Below are 27,157 nucleotides of genomic sequence, written 5' to 3'. Positions count from 1 at the left end.
ATTTTCGTGTTGTATTATTATTCCAAATGGTCTAACAAATATATGTAGTGAGAAAGAATGCTTAAATATGAATAATGTCTGATTTATGGGCAAAAATGTGAATTTAATGACCTTATTTGCATAAATTACCATAAATATGCAAATGAGTGAATTTTTCAAAAAAATTGAAATTACCATAGTATTCTATACACTTCACTTGACATGTATGCAAATTTTCGCGGCGATCGGGCATTTCACGGCCGAGATCATAGGGGGGGGGCCAGAGAAGCCCCCCCCCGGGCTATGCAGTTTCAAAATAGCCCGGGCTAAATAGGGTTAAGGGTTCGAAAGACAACTTGACACTAATGACATCAATCCACATGTGCCCCCTCCATTTAGGTTTTAGATGAGTAACCGGTAGGATCCAAGTCATTGTGGCTTGCTAATAAGCATTGCGAGCATCTGTAAAACAGGGCCTTGCTGGAATACTTCCCAGGGAGTAGAGAATATGCATACATGTACATTGTGTGCTTTATAGACATTGTTGATGAATCGAGCACTATACATGTATCAACCCATAATATCATTATCATTATCAATGTTATTTGTTATTAGTAGTAGTATTTCTAGTCCATTTTATATAAATATATATATATATATATATTTTTTTTTTAGCCATACCTGAGGTGCTCTTCTTCTGGTAGTATCTGGACAGCAATTTGTGAGATATTCATTCTGGCAAACCTTAAATGGAATGAAAAGTTTGAAAAAACAGAGTAATAGCATGAAATAGAACCTCAGTCATGTACAAATATCATGCACATGAACACTGTTCTTCCATTTCTTGCTGGCAGATACATGTGCTATGTTAAATATTTTCAAATATTGAAATATTGAAATTGAGAAAATACATTTCAACATGCATGCCAGTGAAAACATCAATATCATCTCTAAGAAAGATTTGGGAGTGATATGTACATGTGCATGTACATGTATGGTGTTCAATTAGGAATTTCAATTACACATAAATGCATACATGTATGGATGAGAACTCATTTGAAGAATTTACAGCCTCCCCCCCCCCCCCCCCCCCCCAAAAAAAAAAAATGTCTGTTGCCGATTTGAGGAACCAAAGGCTCACTCAAACAGATATTTTTAAAAAAAACCTGTCTTGAAAGGATTCAAATGAAAGAATGAATTACTTGAGGCTCTGGTTGTTATCTCTCAATACTCTGCCCTGCCTCCCATCCTCCAACAGACGAAGACGAAGAAACTCTACCGTCGGCACGACGACCTGGCTCATGGCTGGAAGGGTCATGACCTGACTCTTGAGGTCACCGATTGTTGCATTTTGGGATATCTCGATCTCGCCGAGGAGCTCATGCTGATTGGACGGTGTCTCTAGTGACTGCTGGATGTCATGGTTGGGGCTGTTGGCACTGCTTAGGCTATTTAGGATGTCTGCAAGAAATAAGAAATAAGATATCGTCAATGTGAAAGCACTCAATCTATAAAGTATGCATTGAATGTGTCAAAGGAGAAAGTGAAAATTGACATAGATCAGTGGCAACACAAAATCTTATGATATACTTGGTAAGAACGTTTGATGGCTCAGTGGTAGAGCAATGGTCTTGTAACTGAGAGGACCCAGGTTTGAAACAGATTTGATGGGCTAGTGTCTTTAATATGGTAAGGCATGAATCCTCATTACCAATTCTTGAAGCCATTGGTCCCCTGGTTGCTAATACAAGCATGCACATGCTTTCTTAGCAGTCAGGTGGAACAAACATACCAACCTTCAACCTAATACTACATTGTATCATTCATTCTTATTGGTATGTGAATTATATGAGCTGAAAAGATGCAGCAAAACAGAGAAAGAGGAGTGTACACGATAAGAGGGACAGAGTGAGAAGGGGAAAGAGAGTGATAGAGGGAGAGAGAGAGAGAGAGAGAGAGAGAATGGGAGAAAGAAATAGAGAGTTGTAAAAAGAGATGGAGAGTGGGTGAGACAGTAAGAAAAAGGGAGAGGAGTGGTGGAAAGACAGAGAGAGAAAGACTGAGAGAAAATTTGAATTTAAGAGAGTCCATAAGAGAACAAAAGATCACAACATTTGAGAGCTGACTTACTTGAAAACTGGACGTGAGGCATCCATGACGACACCCCACCACCACCACCTTCTTCCGCCCCACTGGTCCTCCGAGGTGAAGGACAGAGCCAGACAGGGAGCAGGAGGAACCCCCTGGGTGGTATCCGACCCTCTTCTAGCATCAGAAGCTCTCCATCTTGGATGTGAAGCTGCAGTAGACTTTGCTCCTATCATTTAAAAAACAAAATCAGGAAAATGCTCAAACTATAGAAATGCAGTCAAACCTGCTTTAGTGACCACCTGTCTATAAAGGCCACATTTGTTCCTTGAAAACGTTTTTTCATTGAATCATGTACTAAAGGAACCTGTCTACAAAGGCCACTTTTTGTGTTTCCCTTGGGCAGTCGCTGTAGACAGGTTTGACTGTACTAAAATGAAGTTCAGGGTTGTTCATATATGCCACAGTAACCGTGGTGTCTCATTTAACCCATTGGCTACTGAATTCTTTCATTCCAATAGGCTTAATACAGGGACAACCTGGTTCAAGTAGGCAATGAGTTAAGTACACGAAGCATACTGAACTTCATATGTTAGTCTTACTTGGAGCTCCATGGATTTGACTTATGGCTGAGCATCTGCGTGTGTATCAAAATTACTAATCATATAATTGGAGACATATACATTTTTATACTTAAAAGCCCCTCTGCACTAGTTTGGCCAAGAGGGATTAGACTTTCCTGAATGGTCACTGGCAGGTGGTTATCTCATCAGATGAGCTCCCAATTAACATAAGAAAAAGGGCATCATGGGAGGTCAACGCGTACCGCTTAGGCATTGTTGGCTGTAAACAGGGCGCAAGTAGCTATAATTAGTGCAGTGGGGCTTTAACACAGATTTAATGCCCTTCTGGCTCTGAACCGATGTTATCCTCTACCAGGTACATGTATGTGAATGCTAAACATGAATGGACCTTGTGGCAGATTAGCCCTGTGCTAAACACAGCCCTTACCATGTCAGTAATGATATCAGCCGCTTCTCCACACCAGTTGGTCTTTCTTAGATGGTAGGGGGTGCCCTCCATTCCTGCTATGCTCAACATCTTAGTCAGGCACTGAATTGTGAAAGAGAGACATGTAGAGAGATAACAAAAACAAAACAGCAGGTATGAATTGTAAAGAGACCACCTGGGAATTGTCCACATGATGAATATAAAATAAACAAAATGTGAGTTCTCTTATCCTAACAGCAATTAGAATGCCTAAGACCTTGAATCCAAGGGCTTGAATCTATGAAAAGGGCGTTTTATCTTTCCTTTCCTCGAACAAATAAACTCTAAACACAGGATTAAAATAAGATATTGCAAATTAGATTTATATTTTTAAAAAATCAAAAAAAGTTTTTGATCAATACACACAAACATCAATGCAGAATAATAGAAATATATAATTCAATATTTGAAGACTTTACTTTCAGCATCTACTAACTTCTGCCTTTCACCTATTTTGGCAAAATTTTCAAATCCTTTGCTTTCACCTCGAGCAACTTCATATTAAAGATGTTTCACTTCATCTGATGCTCTGATGATGGCAACCACCAATAAACTCACCTCTGACATAGAAGTAGATTTATCCACCATCATATCCCAGGATTTTGTGCCAGACATGAGACTGAAATTGAGGGTGAGTTCATTGGATGTCGGAGGAAGTCCTGTTTCTATGACGATGGTCTTGCCTTTCTTGACGCCAGAATCAGTAAGGCTCTTGTTTTCATGCACTGTGTGGATGATAACAGTGAATCATCATAATGAGGATAATATTTGACATTTATATAGCTCTTCATACATAGATGTCTCTATGCGCTTTACAGATATATATTATTACCACAGTCATTGGATTCAGGCTTGTACATTATACAGTGATGCCAACCCTATAGGATGGCTGTCAGTAACATTTACCACATTTGTCCGTAACAAATGGGGGTCTTTCCGTAACGCAAGACACCGCAGCATAATTTTTGCGCAAAACGTACAAAAACACCCAATCACTCTTACTGCATTTCGAATCTACCATTTTTAAGTCCAAAATAAAGATGTGCATAAAAACGTTTTTAAAAATCTGTTTGCAGTCAAAGGATCTCCTCCTCGGGTACTCGTTCTTTTGAGTGAATCCATGATAATATTCAGGAAGAAAACACCTTGTTCAAGCGTCGAACGGCAAATTCGAATCCACAGTCAAATGGCAGAACTTGTATCCTACACACGCACACGTACATGTACACTCACCAGTACCACAGACACACCAGCCCAGGCCGCTAGGCCCGGCGTTCTTGAACAACAACACACCGTATACCGCACTTGCAATGCGCCCGCTGAATCACCGAAGACTTCGCTACTATACTTTGAATGGGTATTGCGCTCACAATCATTCCCCACCATGCTCCCCCCAAAATGCACGACCGCACGTAGTATACTAGTATCAAAACAGTAATGACGGCGGCCGTGTTGTTTCGGAATTAAACAAGATGGCGGCGGTCGGGCCATGTGCGTGAAAGTGCCTATCCAGTGTAGTCAAATTCAGTGAACTTATGAGTAAATGCATGCGACATGCAGCGCTGTGTACGGAGGCTATGTGATAAGGCGGCATTCGCTATAATGTACTTTTATTTATTGTTTCCCCGTAACCATTTTATTGTTTACCGTAACGCCGTAACAAGAGCATTAAAACCGTAACAAATACGGCGAGACCGTAACAGTTGGCATCTCTGCATTATATGCACATTCTCCACTCCCTGGTGAGCATTGCAGCCAGGCGCCATTTAACAGATGCTCACAATGCTTAGCAAGCTAAAATGGATTTTGCATCCTACCAGGCACCCATTTAACACCTGGGTGGAGAGTGGCAAATGTGGATTGATATCATTAGTGTCGGGTTGCATTTCTTTTACAAGAAGAATTGACAAAACAATATTTTATGGTGTATATGTTATAAATAATCTGATCCATGGGAAAAAATTGGTGGTAAAGCGTGATTTCTCATTCCCATCCCCGGAACAAGCTCTTTGTAACTATTATGAGATTTAAAAAAAATACATGTATCATAAATTGCTTTGAGCAGCTTCCTCCATGTATTTCATTTGTACAGTATGTTATTTTTCAAGGTCGTCTGAAATTACTGTAATTCCAGGGGGGTGTTTAACAAAGATCCCAAGTCTAACTTAACTCTAAGTTGGACTTAAATGTTATGGAGAGCCATTTGTAGCCTTAAAATAAAATTTATTCAAAAGCAGAATTTCAAGTACTTAAGACTTTTCATAAATTCCACATCAAGAACATGAAATCTCCTTGAAAATAGAAAAAATGAATGATTTAAATCAACATTATGCCCTATAAAATAGATTTTACAAATATTTTTAAAGATACTAACGGCTTTCCATAATTGTTGAGTCCAACTTAGAGATACAATGTAAGTTCCACTTAAGATCTTTGTGACACACCCCCCAGAGTTACTTACACGGAGCTAGAAGTCCCATTGCATCATCACTGATCCTCAGCCTACATCCTTCCTTAGGTCTCTGGTTACCATAGAGACCAAGGGTGTTGATGATCAGCTGCTTCAAGTCAAATACGGTCTGATGAATGGAGCAGAGATGAAAACAAAGAAAAGAGGAAGGATATCTAACATGTTGCATGAATTCTTATTAGTTTTATATCATATCTTTTTAATGCTATTCCCCTTAAAGCAAAAAAAAAAGAAAGAAGTTCAGTTCATATCTAGTGTCAACCTTCATGCATCTATGCTGTAAAGATTAACGTTATTCCGGAAAATGAAAATAAACATAAATTCCTAATTCATTTTTTATCAATTTAAGTAATTCCTTTAATTTATTTGTAATTCTTATTTTCCTACCTTTGTTTATAATAATAATAATAATAATAATATTCAGCTTTTATATAGCGCAAATCACAATAAGTCTCTAAGCGCTTCCAAACTTGGACATTATTACCCCGGCTTTAGCTGTGCTGCCATTATAGCGCTCTAGCATTTCAAGGAATAAATTCCTACCAGGTACCCATTTACTTCACCATTTATCACACAAATGCCTATGCCCATACAAGTACATGAACTGGTATCATACAAGTACATGTTATAGATACAGCCCATAGCCTAGTATGTTTTTGCAACAAAAATCATGAAAAGTAGTTTATTGCATAATACTATTTGAAGAAAATAATGATAATAAATAGCTCCTTACCTTGTCTTTGGGTATGTCCATCTGTTTGACAGGCCAGTCACCATTGTGGTCTGGATCTACACATCTGTTCTCAATCGTTAATTTCACAGAATTCTTCTGATTGTCAGCTTCACGGGCCGCTAGAGAGTCACGTGGAGATTTGGGACTGGAAAAATCAAGAAAGGGATAAGAAGAATTATGAGGTGATACAGTGAAACCTGTCTATAAAGACCACCAAAGGGAGACAAGAATAGTGGTCTTTATGTACAGGAGTGTCAAGAAAGACATGAGAGCTTTACAAAAACCTACTATTATCATTATCATATCATATCATACCATCATCATCACCACCACCACCACCACCACCACCACCACCACCACCACCACCACCACCACCACCACCACCACCACCACCACCACCTCCACCACCACCACCACCACCACCACCACCACGCCCACCACCACTATTATTTTTATTATACCTTTGTTATTGCTTATTGGTACAGACAAGAGGTCACTTGACTTTTTATTACTTTAATATCAATGACAAATATCTGAACAAAAGATTTCAAGATTTGTCTCACCTGTCCTTGCCTGTTGATTCCACCATCAGCTTATCACCATCTGAAAAGTCTAGCTGTGTGAGTGTCCTCCCATCATCCTCCGAAGACACCACCACTGGTACCGACTGTACCCTGCTAAGCTTCAACCGGTGCTTCGGGATACCGACGATATCTGACACCATGCACCGTAGCTCTGATATCCTGGTGTCTTTAGGGAAACCATGTGGGAGCTCCGTGGGGGAGCTGGGGGGTGGTGGCGTTGGCTTGGTGGAGGTGTTAGAAGGGGGTGCAGCGTTGTAGGTTAGAATGAGCAGAATTGGCTCGCTGGTTGGGCCGACTAAGATGGAATTTCCGTCAACCTGTGAAAGAATTTTGGTCAAATAGAAAGGGAAGAAATTACCCAACAAGCCTTAGTGTTCAATAGTGACACATAGTGACGCATAGCCTATACGATATGCGTCGGGCTTTATGGCAAATATACTGATCGCGAAATGGAGACTGACATGGGCGCGGGCGTCAGCCCAAGCGCCTATCATCACTGGTCAACTCATCATTATTCATATATTTGTATAGTATGTGTGATGAGCGTATTCTCATGCATGATTCATAAGACTAGCCTTATTTGGTGATCGATCACTTTGATTCAACCAATCAAATATCATCTCCAGGTTCCTCATCGCTCATTGGCCTATTTTGGTCCATGCTACATAAATATTCATGAAAGAGCTTTACAGGGGGTTCGTAGATTTTCTACAAACGAAACATGGTACATAAAAGAAAATGAAACTTTTCGCATGCACCAGTGATGATAGGCGCTCGGGGCTGACGCCCGCGCCGATGTCACTCTCCATATAAACGCGATTAGTATACTTGTAAAGCCCGACGCATATCGGATAGGCTAAGTGACGCATTGACTAACGTTGGCTTTTAATGAGTTGATTGATTGGCAATGGTATAAGGTAGTGTTTGTCAGAACAAGGAGCAGCAGTTACAATAACAATAACAATAACAATAACAGTGCCCATTAACACACTTTACATTGCAGAGTGTATCAATTTGGAATTCTACTGACTAAAATCATGCAAAGTGTTATGCACTATGCATTATATAATCTCCCCAATTTCATATTTTAAGAATACTTCAGTTGCACGCTCTTACCTGTTTGCCATCCCATAGGAAGATAAAGCTCTGATCTGTTACATAACAATCTTGGAGGGTCTTGTCTGGGCTGTCTATAATCAAAAGAAAAGAACACATCATTCAACACATGTTTACTGTGTACAATATACATACCTGCCAACCTTTCACAGTTAGGAATCTCTCAAGGCAAATTAGGAATACAGTCTATCTTGTATGCTTTTCAAAAAGCATATTTCAGAAAAAGAGAAGAATCTAGCTTGAAGGCCACAAAATAGGAATTATTCCTCCAAACTAGAGGAATGGTAGGCAGCTATGAATTATGGAGCTACATGTTAGAACACATTATCTACCTGTACATGTGTATAAACATTCCTCTTGGCTCAAGTAGAGTTTTTCTTAGTTTAGAACATTGCTCAAGCTAGCTAAATGAATTATTATGCATCATAGTGTACAGTGTAATGTAACCACTAATAAAAACAATTTGGATTTTGCCAAATAAACATAATTTTTTTACGTTGAACATTCAAATTTGCTTTTTATACTACGGCACAAGTACAAGTAAGTGAATGTACACAAATTCAACCTAAGAGACACATTTTACCAAATGGTTTGAAATGGTACCAGATCCTACAAACACTGTCTTACCCGTTAGAGAATCAAATAAATGAAACCCTGCTGGAAGGGATTTGGCAACATGAAGGCACTCATTATTATCCTCAGGCACCTACAATGTACAATGAAAAAAAAAATTAAAATTAAAAGTTGAATAAGCCAAAGAGCTAGAGTACGGTTCATGCAGTAATTTTACAGTTCATCATAACATCAAAGACAGTCAAAGATGTAGGGTTTGGACCAGGAGTGAAGTTGGAAAATGGATTAGTGTAAATTTTCGAACAGATTATGTGCCAGTCATAAAACTGTCCAAATAATAATAATAATAATTAAAATCAATTTTTAAGCGCAGCTAGTATATAAGTTTATTCTAGTCCGCTGTGGTGACAATAAAGCTCCAAACAGTGCTACTTTATTGATTCTTACTTGTTCTTTGATAAGTCCCATGAGATGTGTGATTGTTTTCCTTCTATCAAGTGTAATCTTGACCGGTTCTCTGTCCGGTGCAAGCTGCAAGGCTCCTCTTGACCATGTACAGTGAGATGATAAGAGCAAGCTCAGCTCAACAGAGTTGATAGATCTATCGTATTCTTCCCTAAAAAAAACAATACAACATGAATAATAAATTTAAAATCAGGGATGATCTTGTTCATGTATACTACAGTGAGGATCTGTTCACACATATTAACACCTCTAGCCCATATACAGTGAGATGATAAGAGCAAGCTCAGTTCAACAGAGTTGATAGATCTATCGTATTCTTCCCTAAAATTGAAATAAAGCCTGACATAATTAATGCATTTAAAATCAGGGATAATCTTGCACATGTGTTATACAATGAGGATATCTCCACACACATTAACACATCTATTATGGAAGAAAATCAGCTTTAAATCAGATGATCAGACATCAAATTGTTACAATTTATGACCACAGACTCCACGGGTGGTATTCTAGAACTGTCATAACAATAATAATGGCCATAACAAATCAAAATTAGGACAGGTCCTTGGTTAATATCTATGCAAAGCTGGCTGTGTTTATGTAAAGTTTAGAGAAACATCTGTTAAGTCACCAATGAAGAGCGTTAATTCTGTGCATTTTCATTTTGGTAAGGCAATTAACATTCTTTTCCCCAACAAACATGTACTGTACATGCTGGAAGAGGGTCGGGTACCACCCAGGGGGTTCCTCCTGCTCCCTGTCTGGCTCTATCCTCCTTTTGTAAGTATCTTGTCAAAGATTACTTTATGGCCACTTCCTGCTAGACGGCCGTTATCACCAATGACAATACATGCATGTAGCTTTTACGTCCTGCTTGCCGGCAGCTGCCTCTTTTCAGAATACAGACCCAGGATCTAACTTTGGTGTAACAGAAAGGGGCAAGATCCCCCGCCATTCTTGAAACTTAAAATTATCAATAGTAATTCACTCATACCTTTGCTTTTCTAGCTCCTGATTGGCTGTTTCCAGTTCAGCCATTAGCCATGCAGGCATCTGATGGTATGCATTGTTGTATGCTACAATTAAAAAAAAATATATACTAGGATTGCAATCACTTCAAAATTAAACATCCTATTTCCACAGAGCTTGTGATATAACATTTTACAGATAATCTATGTACATTGTATGTATCATAGTGAAACCATTTGTAAATCTATCCTGCATCATTCTTTTTTTAAGAACCTTATTATATGATTGTAATCAATTCAAAATCAATCATCTCATTTCTCACTTGTGATGTAGCATCAGCAAAAATAATATTATGATAGCAAGTCTAAGACCATTTGTAAATCTTCCCTGTATCATTTTCTTTTATCAAGAGATCTATCTTTATCCAATTCTTGGTTTACAGTAGATGGTTTCCTTTTGAAACCCTTTCATATCTGACTACAGGTGAAATTTCCTCACGTTAATTTGTACTCAATTACTTTGAAAATATTGCTTGTCTTTCTCATCAATCAATCAAGTCTAAGAATCATGAAATTAGGTGTCATGGTATGAACAAAGAAAGTATGTAGGTAAGATCAAAGACTTTCCCTACATACAAACAACGTTTGTGATATACGTTTGTAAATCTGGTGGAACACTGCAGAGAAGTAACGCCATTGCTTTTTACAGAAACACGGTCAGAAACGGCAGGTACTGATTTAGAATGTGTTCTCATAATCATCTTAAAAGTGAGTCTATATTTAAAGGCCCACTGCACTACTTGTAGCTACTTGCTCCCTCTATATAGAAAACAATGCCAAATCAGTGGCTATTGGTTACCCATGATCCTCTTTTTCTTATGTTAATTGAGAGCTGAGTTGATGAGATAGCCACCTGTCAGTGACCACCCTGGGTGGTCTAATCCCTCCTAGCCAAATTAGGACAGATGTGCTTTAATACATCAATGTATGTTACCTTCGGTTGGGCGAGTCATTGTCTTTCGTCTATAGAGCAGCATGTAGGCACTCTCCCTTCCCTGAAACTGCCTATAGAGGGCGTTCTCTCTAATGGGCTCCACCGAGGAATCATTGAAATCATACCAACACTGTCCTGGTTCTGGGATCTTTGCAGTGGCTCTGTGATGTAAAGAGATTTTCAAAAGCTTTTTTTATATGAGCTAAATCCAGAATTTTGTTTCAGAATCTGAGGCAATGTTACAGAGTTACTTTAAAGGTTGGTCCCAAGAGGTAAATAATCATATCTGATTGATTCACGTCTGTAAAAACCCAATTACACACACACACACACACTTCAGGGTTGTACCTTGCAATGGCCCTCTCCTTATTACTTTGGTCCTGGCCTTCTTCTCCACCTTCCTCCTTCACATGATTCTCATCCGACGCTGCATTGGTGTTGTCCTGTCTGGCGCCATCTCTTGGTGACTTTGAGGGAGATTGGTCTGGGCTGGATGCCTTTCCTTTCATAGGATCTACCAGATGCACGAGGGAGCCTGCTGTGTTCAGCTCAAATAGGTCGTTGTACTTCCTCAGAAACTGATTCGAAATGAAATTGAAAGGATAACCCCAAGTTAAAACTATGAAAAACATGCAAGCAAAGAAAATAAGACCCAGATAAAAAATACTTCAAATTGAATCAAAACCTCCCTGATACACATTCATTGGAAAGAAAAGGAGAACTCATGAATTCTATATGAGATGATAGATGTAAATCAAACTAATTGGATTTACTAAAGGAATTTTTTAATATAAAAGAAAGTTAATGGAGCTATAGTTTCCCAAAACATTTAATTTTTACTTTACAAATCAATTGATCGATTCCATCATGTTCCTACTAACCTTGGTCATTGTTCCATACTGTCTCTTGAAGCGCTTGTTCCATGAAACGCCTGTCTCTTGGTTTAAAACCTGAATAATAGAGAATACGGTAATGGAATAAAGCAAGTAATAATAATTCATTGCATGGTATAAAACATACAGTAAAGACATACCTGTACAGCAAAAAATTGGTAATCTCCCAGAACAAAAATTAGGAATATACAGTGTAGTATATTTTGATTTCTTATTACGAGCAGGTTCCAGTATGACGAATGGGTAATGAAACATGTGGCTAACGACCCACCCCATAGACCGGTTTACTGACATTAAAATTGTATGCATACTTTTTTTTGACAAAGTTTGTTCTTGACAACCTGAAAGCTTGTCCGAGGCTTCTCCAACATGGCAACAAGTAATGAATGCAATCTGGATTCCAAGTATTGTAGTCAATTCATGAATAACAGGTTAATGGAATAACTCATCGCGGGGTTGCAAAGAAAGAAACATTCATAAACATGGCACAAAATACACTCGGCTTCGCCTCATGAATTTGATTGCACCTTAGTGAATACCCTCAATGCATCGACCATAACGCACTCACACCTGTGTATTACTTGTATACTATTGTAAGGACATATGAACTGTACCTGGCAGAGATTTTCAACAGACAATACATGTTCAGATCCACCGTGCTTCCTCAGGAGCGCTGTAAGACACTGCTGGGGAGATTTCATATCAATGATGTCATCCTTTCCACTTCCTGAGTCAGGGGTCAGCTGGATAAGCTCTTTATGCTGTCAAAAATGATAATAGTAAAGATACATTTATAGAGTGTGTTTAAAGCCCGCCTGTACTAGTTTGGCCAGGAGGGATTAGACCACCCAGCAAGGTCACTGACAGGTGGCTATCTCATCAACTCAGCTCTCAATTAAAATAAGAAAAAGAGGATCATGGGGGACCAACGGGCACCACTTTGGCATTGTTTTCTTTATAGAGGGAGCAAGTAGCTACAAGTAGTACAGTGGGGCTTCAAACAAAATAATGTTCTTCTTCTCGAGTCACGATGCTACAATGTTCACTCTTGATTTAGATTGTCCCTATCCAGTGTTGGATGCATTGTATTGCGCAGGGGGTCAGCTTCCAGATCTTCTTGGGTGCAAGGGTCTGGTAGATGTGGGCAGGCTAGGAGATGTTGCATAGTCTCCTCCTCTCCATACAGGTAGATGGTGTCATCGTTTCAACTATAACCTTTCATAAGAGCTTTACAGATATTATAACCCTGTCATTAGATTCATTCATACTCACTATGTGTGCACTATCCCCTCTGCCTGACAAGTATGTACACTGAAAGCATACAACATACTCTTATCATACAAATAAATGATATCTGCCAAGCAATCACTGGTATGGCAGAAAATATCCAATGGCTGAATTATGAGCAAAGGAAATATGGTTTTAACAAAAATATTGAACAAGTGTATGACTTTGTGTGTGCTTTTCAATTAATGTGATTTCCAGCAAATTTCTCTAATATTTTTTGTTTTAATAGTCCAAACAACATATCTGCAGTATCATAAGCAATCCAAAATTAAGATTTCATACCAGAAATGTAGATTATCAACACTTCAACTAAATATCACATATTTCAATTTCACTTAAAAGGAATAATCAACCATTAGGCATTCATAATCAAGAATATATCAATCTGAGTATGAACAATTTCCTCTGAAGTCCTGCTATGACAGGGGAAACATGAAGCAGGAAATTCAGACTCACCGGTTCTGACCAAGTTCCTAGATTGTCCACGTCTCTAATGTACGCATGATAGTGACCTCCGTGTGTGCTACCGCTGTGAAGCACTACAGAATATAACTCATATAGGGCTTCCTCTTTCACCTGTCAATACAACACAAGATATAAATGAAAGGGAATACATCAATTCCAAATCAAAACATGTATAATAAAGCTGATTCTTTACAGATACATTTGTAGATCTACACAAATTCTTCCCATAGGAAAGAGTGTACATGATTGTATATTCAGTGGTATGGCCTAGACCTAGCCATTGAAGGGGTACTTTTATAATGGGGGGGGGGGGGGATTGCTAATCTTAGTAAATAGATGAAACGCCTAATATCACAGCACTCAAGTGAGTGGAGGGTCTTGGGGAAGGCAATTTTCACCTCCCTTTCACATTGCCTTCCTCTATCCTTTCCTATCCCTCTCTAGATTTCTTTCTTTTTACTTTTTATCTTGCCATAAAGTTTCAGCATAGCTATTCAATTTATACAACCATAATGAACCACCATATAATGCATCTCATACACATGTAGGGATGCAATGGTAGTTTGTTAATGGCAGGAGATGGCATAATTAAATTTGTCCTGTAAATAAATAAAATGTGTGAATCTTGTTGATGTAATTGTGTATTTCAATTTTTGTAATAAAACACACAAGTTTTTACAGGTCTAAAAACTAAATCTAAAACTAAACTGAAAACCTAAATTCAACTAACCAAATACGATTCCTTGTGTTCCTGAATCTCCCAATCTCTTAGTAAACATGAAGAAAAGCCCAATTCTTTAGTAGCTCAGTGAAGCAAATGAAACGCACGCTTACCTGTTCACAGTACGGAGCCATGTCAAGCTCAAGCGGGAATGTGTAATGCCCCGTCTCCTTGAAGCGCTCGAGCTTGACAAAGTCATAGCTGAATCTCAGCAAGGAGATGGTTAAAATAGGTGGTAATGAACGTAACTTGGCTCCCTGTAGACAGAAAGAAACAAATTAATACCTCATTGACAAATAAATTCTTTCATTGCCATAGGCTTAATACAGAAACCACCCACTTCCAGTAGGCAATGGGTAATAAACAAGAAGATACTAAAGAACAATAAAAATATAATTTAAACATATTTGTAGCTTACACCCAGTAAATGAGATCGATTGATTGATCTTTATTTAAAAACAAGTCAGAAAAAATCTTGGAACCAGCGGGACTTGAACCTGCATCTACTGCTTGCCGGGCAGCGACTCTACCACCAGGCCATCACTGGTCCATGACACAGTCACGATGAACTAGACACAAATACCCAAGCTCTCCTGATTCATTCTGACTTATTAATATTCATTAGTCCGCCATAGGACAATAACTGTTATAACAATAAAAATATATGTTTCATGCCCCTTATAACTTCTGAATATGCTATAGCTGAATTTAAAGGTACACCTCATGACTCAACTCAGTTCAGTTTATTTCACTCTCAATAAAAACCATATACATAAAATATATACACAACAGAGTATCACTTATAGAAGACAATACAGAGCAATTAGACAAAAACAAATTATGAGAATGAGGGGTAAACAAGAAAGAGCAATGGCCTTGCAGTATGTTGACCCCAGAATTAACAACAAATACATTCCATCATACACATCATCTCCTTAATATATTGTTAGTTTGACATTTTATTCAGTCACAAGTAAATTTTAGCAGTGAATAAAGATCTGTGGCAATGATGTCAATATTGATCCTATGAATGGAAAGCCAAAACAAAAAAGAAGGAAATTAAGTGAGAAAGGAAGAGAGAAAGAAAGAGAGAGAGAGAGAGAGAGAGAGAGAAAGATAGAGAGAGAGAAAGAGAGAGAGAGAGAGAGAGAGAGAGAGAAGGAGAGAGAGAGAGAGAGAGAGAGAGAGAAGGAGAGAGAGAGAGAAGGGAAAATCACCTCACCTTTCTTGCGTTGACTAATTTCTTACATCTGTCACACCTATACTGATTACTGCCCTCCATCCGTTCTTCCTCCACATAGTAAGCCCTAAGAGTATCAACGACTCCTATGTATCCTCCTACAGCAAGCGTTAGGTCAACAAAGTCCTCCTAAAGGTTTTTAAAGGGACCTTAACAATGTTTAATCTGAGATGCACGGCCCTACGTGTTATTAGTGTCTGGGATATGGTGTTACAGTGACGCCCTAAAAAATCTGCACTTCAAAATTATGAAGAAGTGCCTCAAAAAAGGTAACCACTTTTGAGTGACCTCTTTTTTCCCAATAGACTGTACTGTTATGAAAAACGTTTGGCAAACGCAAAATTTGATTTCGATTTTCAATCATAAATATCTCGATAATCAGACAGGCGATCCGCTTGTATTTAAAAAGTCATGGGGTTCTCGACTGACTTAAAGGTTTTATAATTATCATTGCAGCATGAGCTAAATCAAGCATTTTTTTTACGGATCTAAGACAAAGTTACCCAATCCCTTTAATAGTGTCAGAGAGACTTTAAAATAACTGGGCATCATATCATAAAACAGTTAAAAGGAGAAATTTACCAACATCCCATTGAAACACATCTTAAATTCAATACACATGTTTCAATGATACATGTAAGTCAGAAAACTTTTACTTATGCGCTTTTTATGTTTATTATGAGCTCTAAAAAATATTGTATCATTATTATTATGACGGTTCTGTGAAATGCTGCCCCACTGACCACAATTACCTAGCTGACAAAGTGAATAATTCTATGAAATCAATATATTCCAATTCCAAATATCATTCATTTATGTCCATAATCAATATAAATTACATTAAAAAGCATACACGAGAGTATAATTATGTGAAAACCTCACATTTGAATACTGCAGAAAACAGATTTACATGGACCATTTTCCATTTAGAACTCAAAACCTTTAGTAACAGATTTTCTATCTCAAGGAAATCTATGAAATAAAAAATAAAATAAATAAATGATTACAAATATCAATTTTAAAAAACTTACCGGTCTCTCACTGATTCTATTGCACTCTTCACAGGTAATCTAAATAGAGGAAAAGAATAGAAGAAGAAAATATTATCTTAATGTCTCTTTAACAAAAATCAAGACATACAACTCTCTTTTTTTTTCATATTGAATTTTCAAAAGATAAAAGAAAAATGATCAACTCTGTGAACAGTGTCAATGGTATCTTTCCAGGGAGGCTCACCCTGACTATATGTTCATGTCTGTGATACATACATTCATATCTTTCTGCAATATTAAAACTACCGCCCTTGGCTAAGACCTTGGCTCAAATTCTCCTTCATGCAGGAGTATAACTAATAAGTTTAGAGCTGCTTTGGGGCTATATTTCCATTGTTGTAATGGGGATAGCTTCAAAAGATGGCAGATGTCTAGGAAAAAATTGTCCCAGTGCTGTAAATTGTGTGGAGGAGGTAGAGGGGGAGGGGGGAGGGGGGGGGGGAGGGTGCTGATACAGTCAAACCTGCTTTAGTGACCACCTGTATAGAAAGACCACATTTTTTGTTTCCCTTGAAAATGGTTTCTTGTTGAAACATGTACTTAAGAAACCTTTTCTTAAAGACCACTTTTCTTGTCTCCCTTGGGTGGTCTTTATAGACAGGTTTCACTGTACATTCCACAAGATCTGATTTGAACGCACCTAGTTAACAATGGATCCTCTATAGAGCCTTGAGATGAGGGGGGGGGGGGGTGAGGGGGTGCTGATACATCCTACCAGATATCTGATTTGAACGCACCTGGTTAACGATGGATCCCCTATAGAGCCTTGAGATGAGGTGCTCTCCAGATGTACCCACCAGACTATCCTCGATGGCACAGAACAGTATCCTGCTCAACTCCTGAACATCATGCTGCTGTAACTCCTAACAAACAAACAAATTTCACATTTAAAAGACTTATTTCACCCTCCAGAATAGACAGTCTAAATGTGATGGGGAATATGGATCGCAACAATGGAATGGGATTTCCATGTTGTGTTGTTACATAATGAAATCTATGAATTTCAGGCTATTCATACCATGCTGAAGATTGATGTCTTACCAATATTACTGAAAATGAAACTATTTCACTTCATAAGCATCTACAGTATACAGATTTTTTCTCTCATCCTTTAAACTAAGGAAGTTTTCTGTATATTGGAGCTACATGTACATGTGAATAACAGTTGAAACTGTCTATGGCACTGAAATTAATATATTGTTTATCAACCAAAATGTTGAGTACAGATGCTAACATTAAAAACCTCACTTTGAAACACCATATCCTAGGCAGGGCCCTATACTAACTTTTTTCGCAGAGGTTCGGGATTGCATTTTTAAGATCTCTGTGTATGCGCCCAAGGTTGTTATTTTGAAATTTTGTAGGTCCAGTGTTGTGGGACCATGTGTACCAGGTGCTATGTCAGTGTTGAGTTCTGCAAGGTAGTACTGGGGGTATTTCACAAAGACTAGCATCAACTTAAGTTGGACTTGAACTACGGCAGGCCATTCATGCCACTAGTTCCTCTAACCATTCATGGCATTGGTGTCTCAAGGGATGTACAAATCGTGGTTACAAATCCACATTTGTTTCTTCAACATTGAACTATCAACAAATATAAATTCTGTAGATTTGTGACATCCCTTGAGAGACCAATGGTTAGAGGAACCAGTGGCATGAATGGCCATAGTTAAGTCCAACTTAAGTCGATCTTAGTCTTTGTGAAACACTCCCCCCCCCCCCCAGGGGTCCGTTTCACAAGGTCTTTTTCAATGACAAATGACAAAAATCAGTGACAAATCTAATGATAACCAATCAGAAGCAAGGATTTCAGTAGCTTATAACAAAAACTGTCATTTGTCACTGATGACAAGTCTTTGTGAAACACCCCCTAGGTCTTACATGTACCTCTCTGTTGGTCCATCCAAAGCTATCCGTCAGCTCTTCAGTGGTTGCACTCCTCTGGTTTAGTAACAGAAGACGAGCAAATAATCGCTGAAGGTGGATGGGAATGACTCGTACCTGCAGGAAGAGGATTCCAAATCAAAAGGATAAATTTCGGTATTAATAAGGCGGTGTCAGACAGAGGCCAATTATTCAGAAAATAGTTAACCACTTAATTGTCCCTTAAAAAATCCTCTGACGAAACAAGAAAATTCTTCCTTGAAAGGATTTTTCACGGGATTTGCCAGATTATGCCAGATTTTTCTGTCTGTCACCAATATTAAAAAAATCCCTTTAACTTAATAATGATTGGCTGGCATATGGTTTTTAACGCACCTGCACACTATATTAGCGCACATTTAACGAGACACATTAATTGCGCATTACTTTTGATTGAACGAGTGATGTCACAATGCTTATCTACCTATACGGTGCATGCGCATTGGCCCATCAATAATCTAGATAATAGTTAGCTACATTATTCGTAACCTGTCTTTCAACAGTCTGTTACCTACGTAAATGAATTATCTAGATATCTAAAATCTAGTTTATTCAAAATGGGTCAGGATTTTTCTGTCTGACACCCCCTATAAATGAATGAGTGTAGTTTGACCTACATTATATGTGCATGTACATTGTATATATCCATATATTCAAATAGGGTGAAGAACTTAAAGACCACATCCGATGAAAATACAACTTGATATAAATGGAAAACTGAATGATTGTAGAATACAAATATAAAGGAATACAAAATATTTTCCTTTCAGTATTGCACAATAGCAAATGAAAAACCGTATTTTTCAGCACCCCTCCAAATAGCAGGTCAACAGGGGTCAAAATTGTCGCAGTAAAGATAGATAGATAGATAGATAAATGGTATTTTATTGCATCTTTCATGAATGGCAGTTTCACAACTGAATTGCACATGAGTTACACGAATTGGATATATACATGGTAAAAAACTTACATAACATTTAGTTAAAAATTATTAAAACGTGACACGTTACTACTGCCTAAATACCATAAACAATTAAAAAACACTTAATGAACATAATTTCTACCAAAGAAAAAAGAAAAAAGGTATAAACATAATTACATGCCAACATAATATGGACTAAGGCAAATCATACAACAGTTCGTCATGTTACAATATTGCAGTAGTGGGTATGGTGGTAAAGTAATCAATGATAGCGGCAAAAGCAGGTGTATGAACATTTAGTAATATTTGAAATAATTATTCAAATTTAAAAGTAAAAAGCAATTCAATATCATTAAAACATACCGGTACGATATAAAAAATTATTACATGAATGTACAGGAATCGAGTCATTTCAATGATAAATCATTACAATAAATATAAACATGAGCAAATTAACTGTTATTATACAGGCGAATCAAATTTGGAATAGGACTATTTTGCATGCGACTGGTTTTACATTTAAAATCCGGAATTTCTAAGTGTTCTAGTACAATGTTTTTGTGGGAGAAATTGTTTAAATTGATCAGTGAGTGATAATGTTTTTTGAAAGAAAGTAGTACATAAATATTGGCGTCTTTCATCTAATCTTTGTAATTGAGATTGTGCGAGTGAAATTGTATAGTTATCATAATCCCTCCGAAAAATTATCCGCAACGCTCTCTTTTGAACTCTCTCCAATCTCTCGTTTTGGTATTGCGTGAGTCCTCCACTCCACACAGGACTGGCATATTCAAGTAAGGGGCGAATATAACCCACAAAAACAGTAATAAGGTCTTCCTTTGGAAGACCATATTTCACCAGAGAACGTAGCATGTATAGTTTGGCACTTGCCCTTTTTTCAATGTCTTTTATGTGAGCATCCCACTTTAAATTATTCTGTATAGTAATTCCTAGCAATTTAACTTCACTCACTGTTTCCAATAAACAATTCTCTAAAATTATACTAGTTTGATTAACGGGTGCCCTAGAGAAACAAATATCCATTTTCAAACATTTTGTAGGATTTAATTTCATGTTATTAACATTAGCCCAGACAGATAGATTGTCAGCAGCTTCCTGCATTTGAGAATCTTGGGCTAGTTTGCGGCACTCAATCATTGTAAGGTCATCAACATATTTAAAAATGTGAATGTTATTATTTAATTTAAAGTCATTAATCATAACTAGGAAAATTAAAGGACCCAGTTTCGTCCCCTGAGGGACACCAGCATTAATAGTACATGAATCAGATAAAACACCATGGTAACGAACACATTGAGTACGACAAGAAAGGAAGTCACATATCCAAGTGATTGCTGAGGATCGGACCCCTATTAGATGTAACTTGCTTATAGCGACAGTGTGGTCAATTCGATCAAAAGCTTTCTTAAAGTCAGTTAAAAGAATTGTTGACGACGTTTTAGAGTTTTCGGCATTTAAATACAAATTATGAAGAATATTAATTAAACAATGAGATGTTGATAAACATTTTCTATTACCAAATTGAAACGGGTCAATTTGTTGTCCAATGTCCTGAGATATCCATTTTGCCATAAAACCTTCAATAACTTTGGCAAAATGATCGGTCAAAGATATCGGCCTTAATTTATCAATACTCGGTGGACTTGTTTTGGGGATTGGAACAACAATTGCATGTTTCCAAACATCAGGAACCTTCCCGCAATTAAAGGAGGTGTTGATTATACGAGCCAATGGCTCTGCAAGTTCAACAGAGAACTGGCGGATGAGCCGCGCAGAGATGCCATCTGGGCCACTTGAAGTTGAACTTTTAATTTGAGAAAGAGCTCTGTTTACTTGCCACGGTTGGACTACCGGAAGACTTTGCGATGACGGCAAGTATGATGGTAGAGCAGCGAGTTCAAGTTTTTTCAGATCAGAAGATACAGATACAAAATGATTATTAATGGCATTAGCGATTATGCCACTCTCTTCAGGGTTCACACCTGCAACTGGGATGTTAGGTGAACCTTTGCGCTGTCCTGTAAGAACGCGTATTTCGCGATACCAGCGAGAAGGGTTACTCTTTTTATGTCTCTGAACACGGGTGGCATGATAGAAAACTTTAGCATTTTCAATAGATGATTTAACTTTATTACGTAATCGCTTCCATAAGATATGATTCCCCTGGTCATGTGCAACTTGTCTCCTAAAAATTAGTGACTTTATTTCTCCTGTCATCCATGGCTTATCATCACAGTGAAGCTTGACTTTACAAATCGGGAAATATTTATCAATTGCATCATTTAAAGTTTTATAAAAAGCATTACATTGTACATTTACATCATCATCAGTTATAATTTCAGGCCATTCATAACACGAGAGCCATTGTCCGAATGCTCTTATAGAGCTATCCGGCATAGGTCTTTGAGATATATAACGTGTTGCCTTTTTTGGCACTTTAATTATTGTAATAGCAGACCACAATACTGAATTATGATCGGACATTCCAACAGGAGAGCAAATCTGAGGTTTGTTATAATGACAATATATATTAGTAATAATTTTATCTAGAATGTTATTCCCTCTGGTTGGAGTTTTAACAACTTGGCGTAGGTTATGATTCGTAAGTAATCCGTCAATATTCATCTGATTAAAATCACCAAGTATTACTAGACCTGCATCTGGGTGATTTGTTGTGAAGTAATCAATGGTCGCTATCAGGTGATCAGTTAGCTGTGCTTCAAGATGAACATCAGGCTGTGGATAATACACGACCGCACAGAAGATACAAGAGATGGATCTCGGCAGTCGAGGGGGGCGGAGTTTGACCCAGGTAACCTCGAGGTTGTCTGGAACCTGGACAGCAACGGGCGAAGGATTGAGGGCTTCTCTCGCGTAGATGGCTACACCTCCACCGGTGCGGCTGGTTCGCGACTTGGAGAAGAGACAGTAGCCTTGGATGGAGAATTGTTCAGGAGAACAGTCGTTCCTGAACCATGTCTCGGTTATGGCTGCAACATCAGTGTGATGGTAGGAGAAGACGGCAGATACAGTAGTTCGTCAAATTTATTGCAAGCTGAGCGCGCGTTGCACATGAAGAAAGTAGGCAGGTTACTTTGTTTCGGCTTAGCATTAATATGTTCTCTCTGGACTGGTGTCAAGCATCTCGGGAGGCGATCTTTGGTCGACCGGTTGTAGACCCGGATGCGATATGGTGATTTGGGGATGGGGCGTTGGAAATGTTTTAGCTTCCGCACTCCAGCTCTGCAACCACGATGAGTGGGGGGATGTTTTCTGATTTGGAGCTCTGAAATTGTTTGCCATGTTGATTTAGAAAGTAGCGAACAAGCATTTGATGGGTTATAACGAATATTCAAACACTCTTCACGACTGTATTGATAGCGTTTGTTTATCACTGTTTTAGTCAATAAGGAGACTGTTGGGCCTGGGTTAGTCTCGACATCACCACAACAAATGATGGGTATATTAAAGGTAGCACTTGAGTTCGAATAGTATAGTGTAGGTGACTTGCAGTAATGTCTTACACGAATCTGTTTATGAGTTTTAGCAATCGACCTGACATAACTGCCATGTTGAAAATGAAACTTGCAGTACAAACGTTCACGCACACAAACACCTATACACAGTGTAAGAAGGAAGAGCACACAAACTTTGTGCATATCCATCAGAGCATATTAAGTCTTTTACTACCTTCGCTACTTGGTATTGTTCAGCCAAAATCGTCCTTTGTTCGCTTGGGTCGTACGGAGCTCGTACGGAGTTAGTACACGGTCAAAGCAATACGGGAACATGTATGTGTCCATGTACTTGTACATACCCATGGTTGATAGCAAAGTCGGATGATTTGGCCTCCAAAATACACCTTAACATCAGTTATTATCACTCAAAAAACGATTCCTCCGAGGTCACTATTGCAATTCACACAAGATCGTAGATAAAAATGACAGCAATCAGATAACTTGTCAGTAAAAATCACGAAAATTGCAGAGAAATCTGAGAACGATGTGGCTGCCGGTTAAGGTGATGACATCGCATGTGAACCTGATCAGGTCGCCTACATGTATGTATATAGCTGAGGCAATGCTTAATCAATGCAAAGTCATTGTGAATATGCATACTCCACATAAAATGATGTCATCAAGTCGATAGCTAGTTTTTTGGTCTACAACTTCTGATTTCAAAAATGTAGATTTTGACTTTTTAGAGAGATCTAACTCCTCTGACAGACACTACAATAGCATTGATATTATTGTAATCTATGGCTTCCATGCTTTTTGTTGATACATAAATCATCAACTTCATTTTTCACTTCCGAAAGGGTTTTATTCATTTTTTGGCATCTGCAATGCTTACCTTACTCCCTGGTTTCTCCTTATCAGCAATGTTACCAAGCTCATCTTGTCCCAGAGCAAAAAGAGATTCTGAGTGACAAAATCATAATTTAAATGAATTAAAACGGTGACGTACAGAAAGAAAAAAACCTGCTAACACAAGTGCTTGTCGGTTATATCACTATACATATCTACCTAATCATTGTTCATTGAGAGCTGTGTCAGTTGAGGCTCATCACATGCACATACTCAAGAACCTGCAAACACAAGTATGTAAAGTTTTATAAAGTATTTTGAACTGCTTTGGCTTTTATTACCTAAAATATATTTGTTTGCTTGAACTGTGAGCTTTTCGTGATGATCTTAATATTGTGGCATTTCTGGGATGTACATGTACATGTAATCAATGTACACAATAATCCAACAATATTATTGACCTCCCTAAACTGCTTTCATGACTCTTGAAAGCAAATATATGACAAATCTTCATATTAAGTTGCACAGGAGGAGTTAAAGTTTAATTTGAATATATATTGGGTTTTCCCCACTCCTACAATGTATGAAGTATGGGATGGGTTTTCCCCACTTGCCCCAAAATGTAGACTTGTATTGTTCCCAATCACTTGACGTTTTGCGTCAGTCCAAATTGAATAACAATAACAAATATAGACAAAAATGTTTGCTGCAAGTTGAAACTGACATAGAGAAAGAAAGAGAGAGAGGGGGACAGGGAGAGAAAGAGAAAGAGAGAGAAAGAGAGAGAGAGAGAGAGAGAGAGGAGAGACAGAGAGAGACAGTGAGAGACAGAGAGATAGACAAAGAGAGCGACAAAGAGAATGAGTGGGAAAAACCCACTGCACCTTTATGAGTACAGTTAACATTATTCCGACAGGTCCTCTTACCACAAATTTTTCTGTTGCCATACAGTCCATCCACTATGCCATGAATGCACAAAACTAATTAGTTCTAGACTCTAGGTTAGAATGAATATGAAAAGTACCAGTTAATGTTTCCAGTTTCCACAGGAAAGTCAGAATAACCTCTTATCTCTAGATTAAGTCTGACTATAATATAAAGTAAACCTAACTAATCCATGTATTGTATTTGTCTACTATTTGTAAGGAAATCTCATTCTCACTGATTGCCGAGTCAGACATACTACATAGGTCTATCTCATATTGATTGTCCGAGGCCGAGAATCTCAGACAATACCACTTAAATATCAGAACATGTCTGACTCGCCAATCAGTCTCGAACTTTAACTTTAAAATGTTGTTAATAATAGTTAGTCTTTCAATATACAAATTAATCTAGATCTACACAATAATGCTGGATATATGGCCATACATACTTTTTATATAATTGGGTTTTAAACATGCACGAGAATACCGGTAGGCCTACCTCTGAATTCCGGTGTGAAGAGCAATGTCTGCAGAAGTGAATTCAAGTAACACGTCGCACCCTGGTTTGCGATACCCGCTAGGCCGGTACTTCCCCGTAACAAGGGAGGTTGTGGAAGCCCATCTTTCTTGCTGGATCGCTGTGCCGAGTTTTGACTTGCAACATCCGACGATGTTTCGCCTTCTTCGCCAAATAAGTCTCCAAACATGACCAAATGAATCTGTAGTCTTCTTTTCTTATGAATATAGGCCTATGCTAAGAATAAACACAATACTCCACCAGCGTCGATCATGTCGATGGGACCCTCATCTCATTCCGTTCCCGAGCCCAAAGTGTGTATAAACTGTCACCACCGAGCTGTACAATGGCATGCGCTCTCTGTATATACTGTACACCGGTCGATTCTTCACAGGCTGGGCTGCCATATTGAAAATCCTAGATTCAATTCAATTCAATTAATTCATTTATTTTTCCTCTTTCAATTGTTCATATTTACAATGATGGTACATTTTTACATAGTCACATATTAATATACATATAGATCAATTTGCACAATACAATACATAACAAAATAAACATGAAATACATAACAAAAATAAACATGAAATACATTAAAATGAAATACATAACAAAGATATACATGAAATACATTACAAAAATAAACATGAAATACATAACAAAAATAAACATGAAATTGAAAGGGAAGGAGGGCCGACAAAAGACTTGTAGGGTGTAGGGCCCCCTGTAAAATAATTATTATGAATTATTATTTTATGAGAAGAAAAAAAACAATGACAATAACTGATTCAGTAATAAAAGATTAAAAAGAAGAAGAATTTGTTTTTTTAATTTTTAAACGCAAAACAATGATAAATACATACTAAAAGAAACAATCTAAGTTACACAAACATCAAGCATAAAGTCACACTACACATTAGATTTGATTGGGGAATGCAATAGCGTAGTCACTATTCAGAAGAAAGCTTTTGAGTCTCCTTTTGATGATTTGCATCGAATTACACTGTATAATATCATTTGAAACTAATCCCATAGTTTTGGACCTGTAAAATCAAATGTCTTTTGTGCAAACGATGTTCTATTAATGTTAGATGAAAAGAGCTCGCCTGGCGAGTGAAGTAACTATAATCGAATCATTTCTTATACGAACATCATCATTAAATGGCAATTGTTACGTGTTGAGCTTGTGGTAGCTTTGAGCAGTCCAATCAATAATAATTGAGAGGAAAGAGATGAGATACGGTTTACATGAATCTTGTAGATAACAATATAAGTGTTGCAGTATACAGTTCAGGTGCGGATCCAATATTTTCCAATAGGGGGGGGGGGCGGAAATTCGAAAATTCTAGATTATGGATGTGAAGCATATGCTGGGTCAGCATCAAACACTCTTTTGAAGATTTTTTTGTTGATTCTATCCGGAACCAAGCGCTTAGGATTACCCACGGCATCACTATAGCAGCGCCAGGTCGAGTGCGGGGAGCCCCCCTTGGAGTTTCGTAGACAGGTCTTTGTTGTTAAATACAAATTTTATTTACAAGAAAGGATAATCATCTACTACACAATTTTTGGCTATACCAATGTAATAAATGGATAGAGGATGAGGGTCCCCTCATGAATCGAGCCTGCACTTTAGAAACACCAAACCTAGAAAAACAGGCAGATTGTATTCCTCGCACTCCTCCTTGGCACGTTGTGAAACCAAATGTCTCTTTCAGTATACATGGTGAAGTGACAAAGAAAGAGTCGCTTCCAATACAGCAGTTAAATTGTGCATTGTAAAATATTTCAATAAAATGGAACGACTACTAGAACATATATACAGATGGATCCAAACTTGGTGATGGTCTTACAGGTGCAGCC

The 27,157-nt window shown here is 38.0% G+C and overlaps 1 protein-coding gene across 2 annotated transcripts in view; it reads right to left on the bottom strand.

Moving 5' to 3' along the window:
* Positions 1–25,626, bottom strand: part of LOC577573 (ubiquitin carboxyl-terminal hydrolase 40) — a 46,505-nt gene extending 20,879 nt beyond the window's left edge. Inside the window, exons 1-25 of one of the 2 annotated variants that reach the window (XM_030990015.1) lie at positions 25,277–25,626; positions 23,898–23,965; positions 18,566–18,679; positions 17,416–17,541; positions 16,658–16,696; positions 15,609–15,755; positions 14,500–14,643; positions 13,657–13,776; positions 12,528–12,674; positions 11,902–11,970; positions 11,369–11,598; positions 11,021–11,181; positions 10,053–10,134; positions 9,306–9,379; positions 9,041–9,135; positions 8,648–8,726; positions 8,021–8,094; positions 6,884–7,221; positions 6,321–6,465; positions 5,579–5,696; positions 3,676–3,842; positions 3,079–3,180; positions 2,110–2,296; positions 1,182–1,440; positions 661–723 (exon numbers count right to left, since the gene is read on the bottom strand). In XM_030990015.1, the coding sequence (XP_030845875.1) occupies positions 661–723; positions 1,182–1,440; positions 2,110–2,296; positions 3,079–3,180; positions 3,676–3,842; positions 5,579–5,696; positions 6,321–6,465; positions 6,884–7,221; positions 8,021–8,094; positions 8,648–8,726; positions 9,041–9,135; positions 9,306–9,379; positions 10,053–10,134; positions 11,021–11,181; positions 11,369–11,598; positions 11,902–11,970; positions 12,528–12,674; positions 13,657–13,776; positions 14,500–14,643; positions 15,609–15,755; positions 16,658–16,696; positions 17,416–17,541; positions 18,566–18,679; positions 23,898–23,965; positions 25,277–25,484 (3,356 nt within the window). In that variant the 5' untranslated portion in view covers positions 25,485–25,626. Of the gene's footprint in view, positions 1–660; positions 724–1,181; positions 1,441–2,109; positions 2,297–3,078; positions 3,181–3,675; positions 3,843–5,578; positions 5,697–6,320; positions 6,466–6,883; positions 7,222–8,020; positions 8,095–8,647; positions 8,727–9,040; positions 9,210–9,305; positions 9,380–10,052; positions 10,135–11,020; positions 11,182–11,368; positions 11,599–11,901; positions 11,971–12,527; positions 12,675–13,656; positions 13,777–14,499; positions 14,644–15,608; positions 15,756–16,657; positions 16,697–17,415; positions 17,542–18,565; positions 18,680–23,897; positions 23,966–25,276 lie in introns of both variants that reach the window. The other variant, XM_030990014.1, reaches the window with a different exon arrangement.
* Between the last annotated feature and the right edge of the window lie 1,531 nt (positions 25,627–27,157).

The sequence above is a fragment of the Strongylocentrotus purpuratus genome, unplaced genomic scaffold (assembly GCF_000002235.5).
Source record: "Strongylocentrotus purpuratus isolate Spur 01 unplaced genomic scaffold, Spur_5.0 spur5_scaffold_19, whole genome shotgun sequence".
Taxonomy (NCBI): domain Eukaryota; kingdom Metazoa; phylum Echinodermata; class Echinoidea; order Camarodonta; family Strongylocentrotidae; genus Strongylocentrotus; species Strongylocentrotus purpuratus.
The sequence above is the reverse complement of the archived record's forward strand: the minus strand, read 5'-3'. Positions and strand labels throughout refer to the sequence as shown.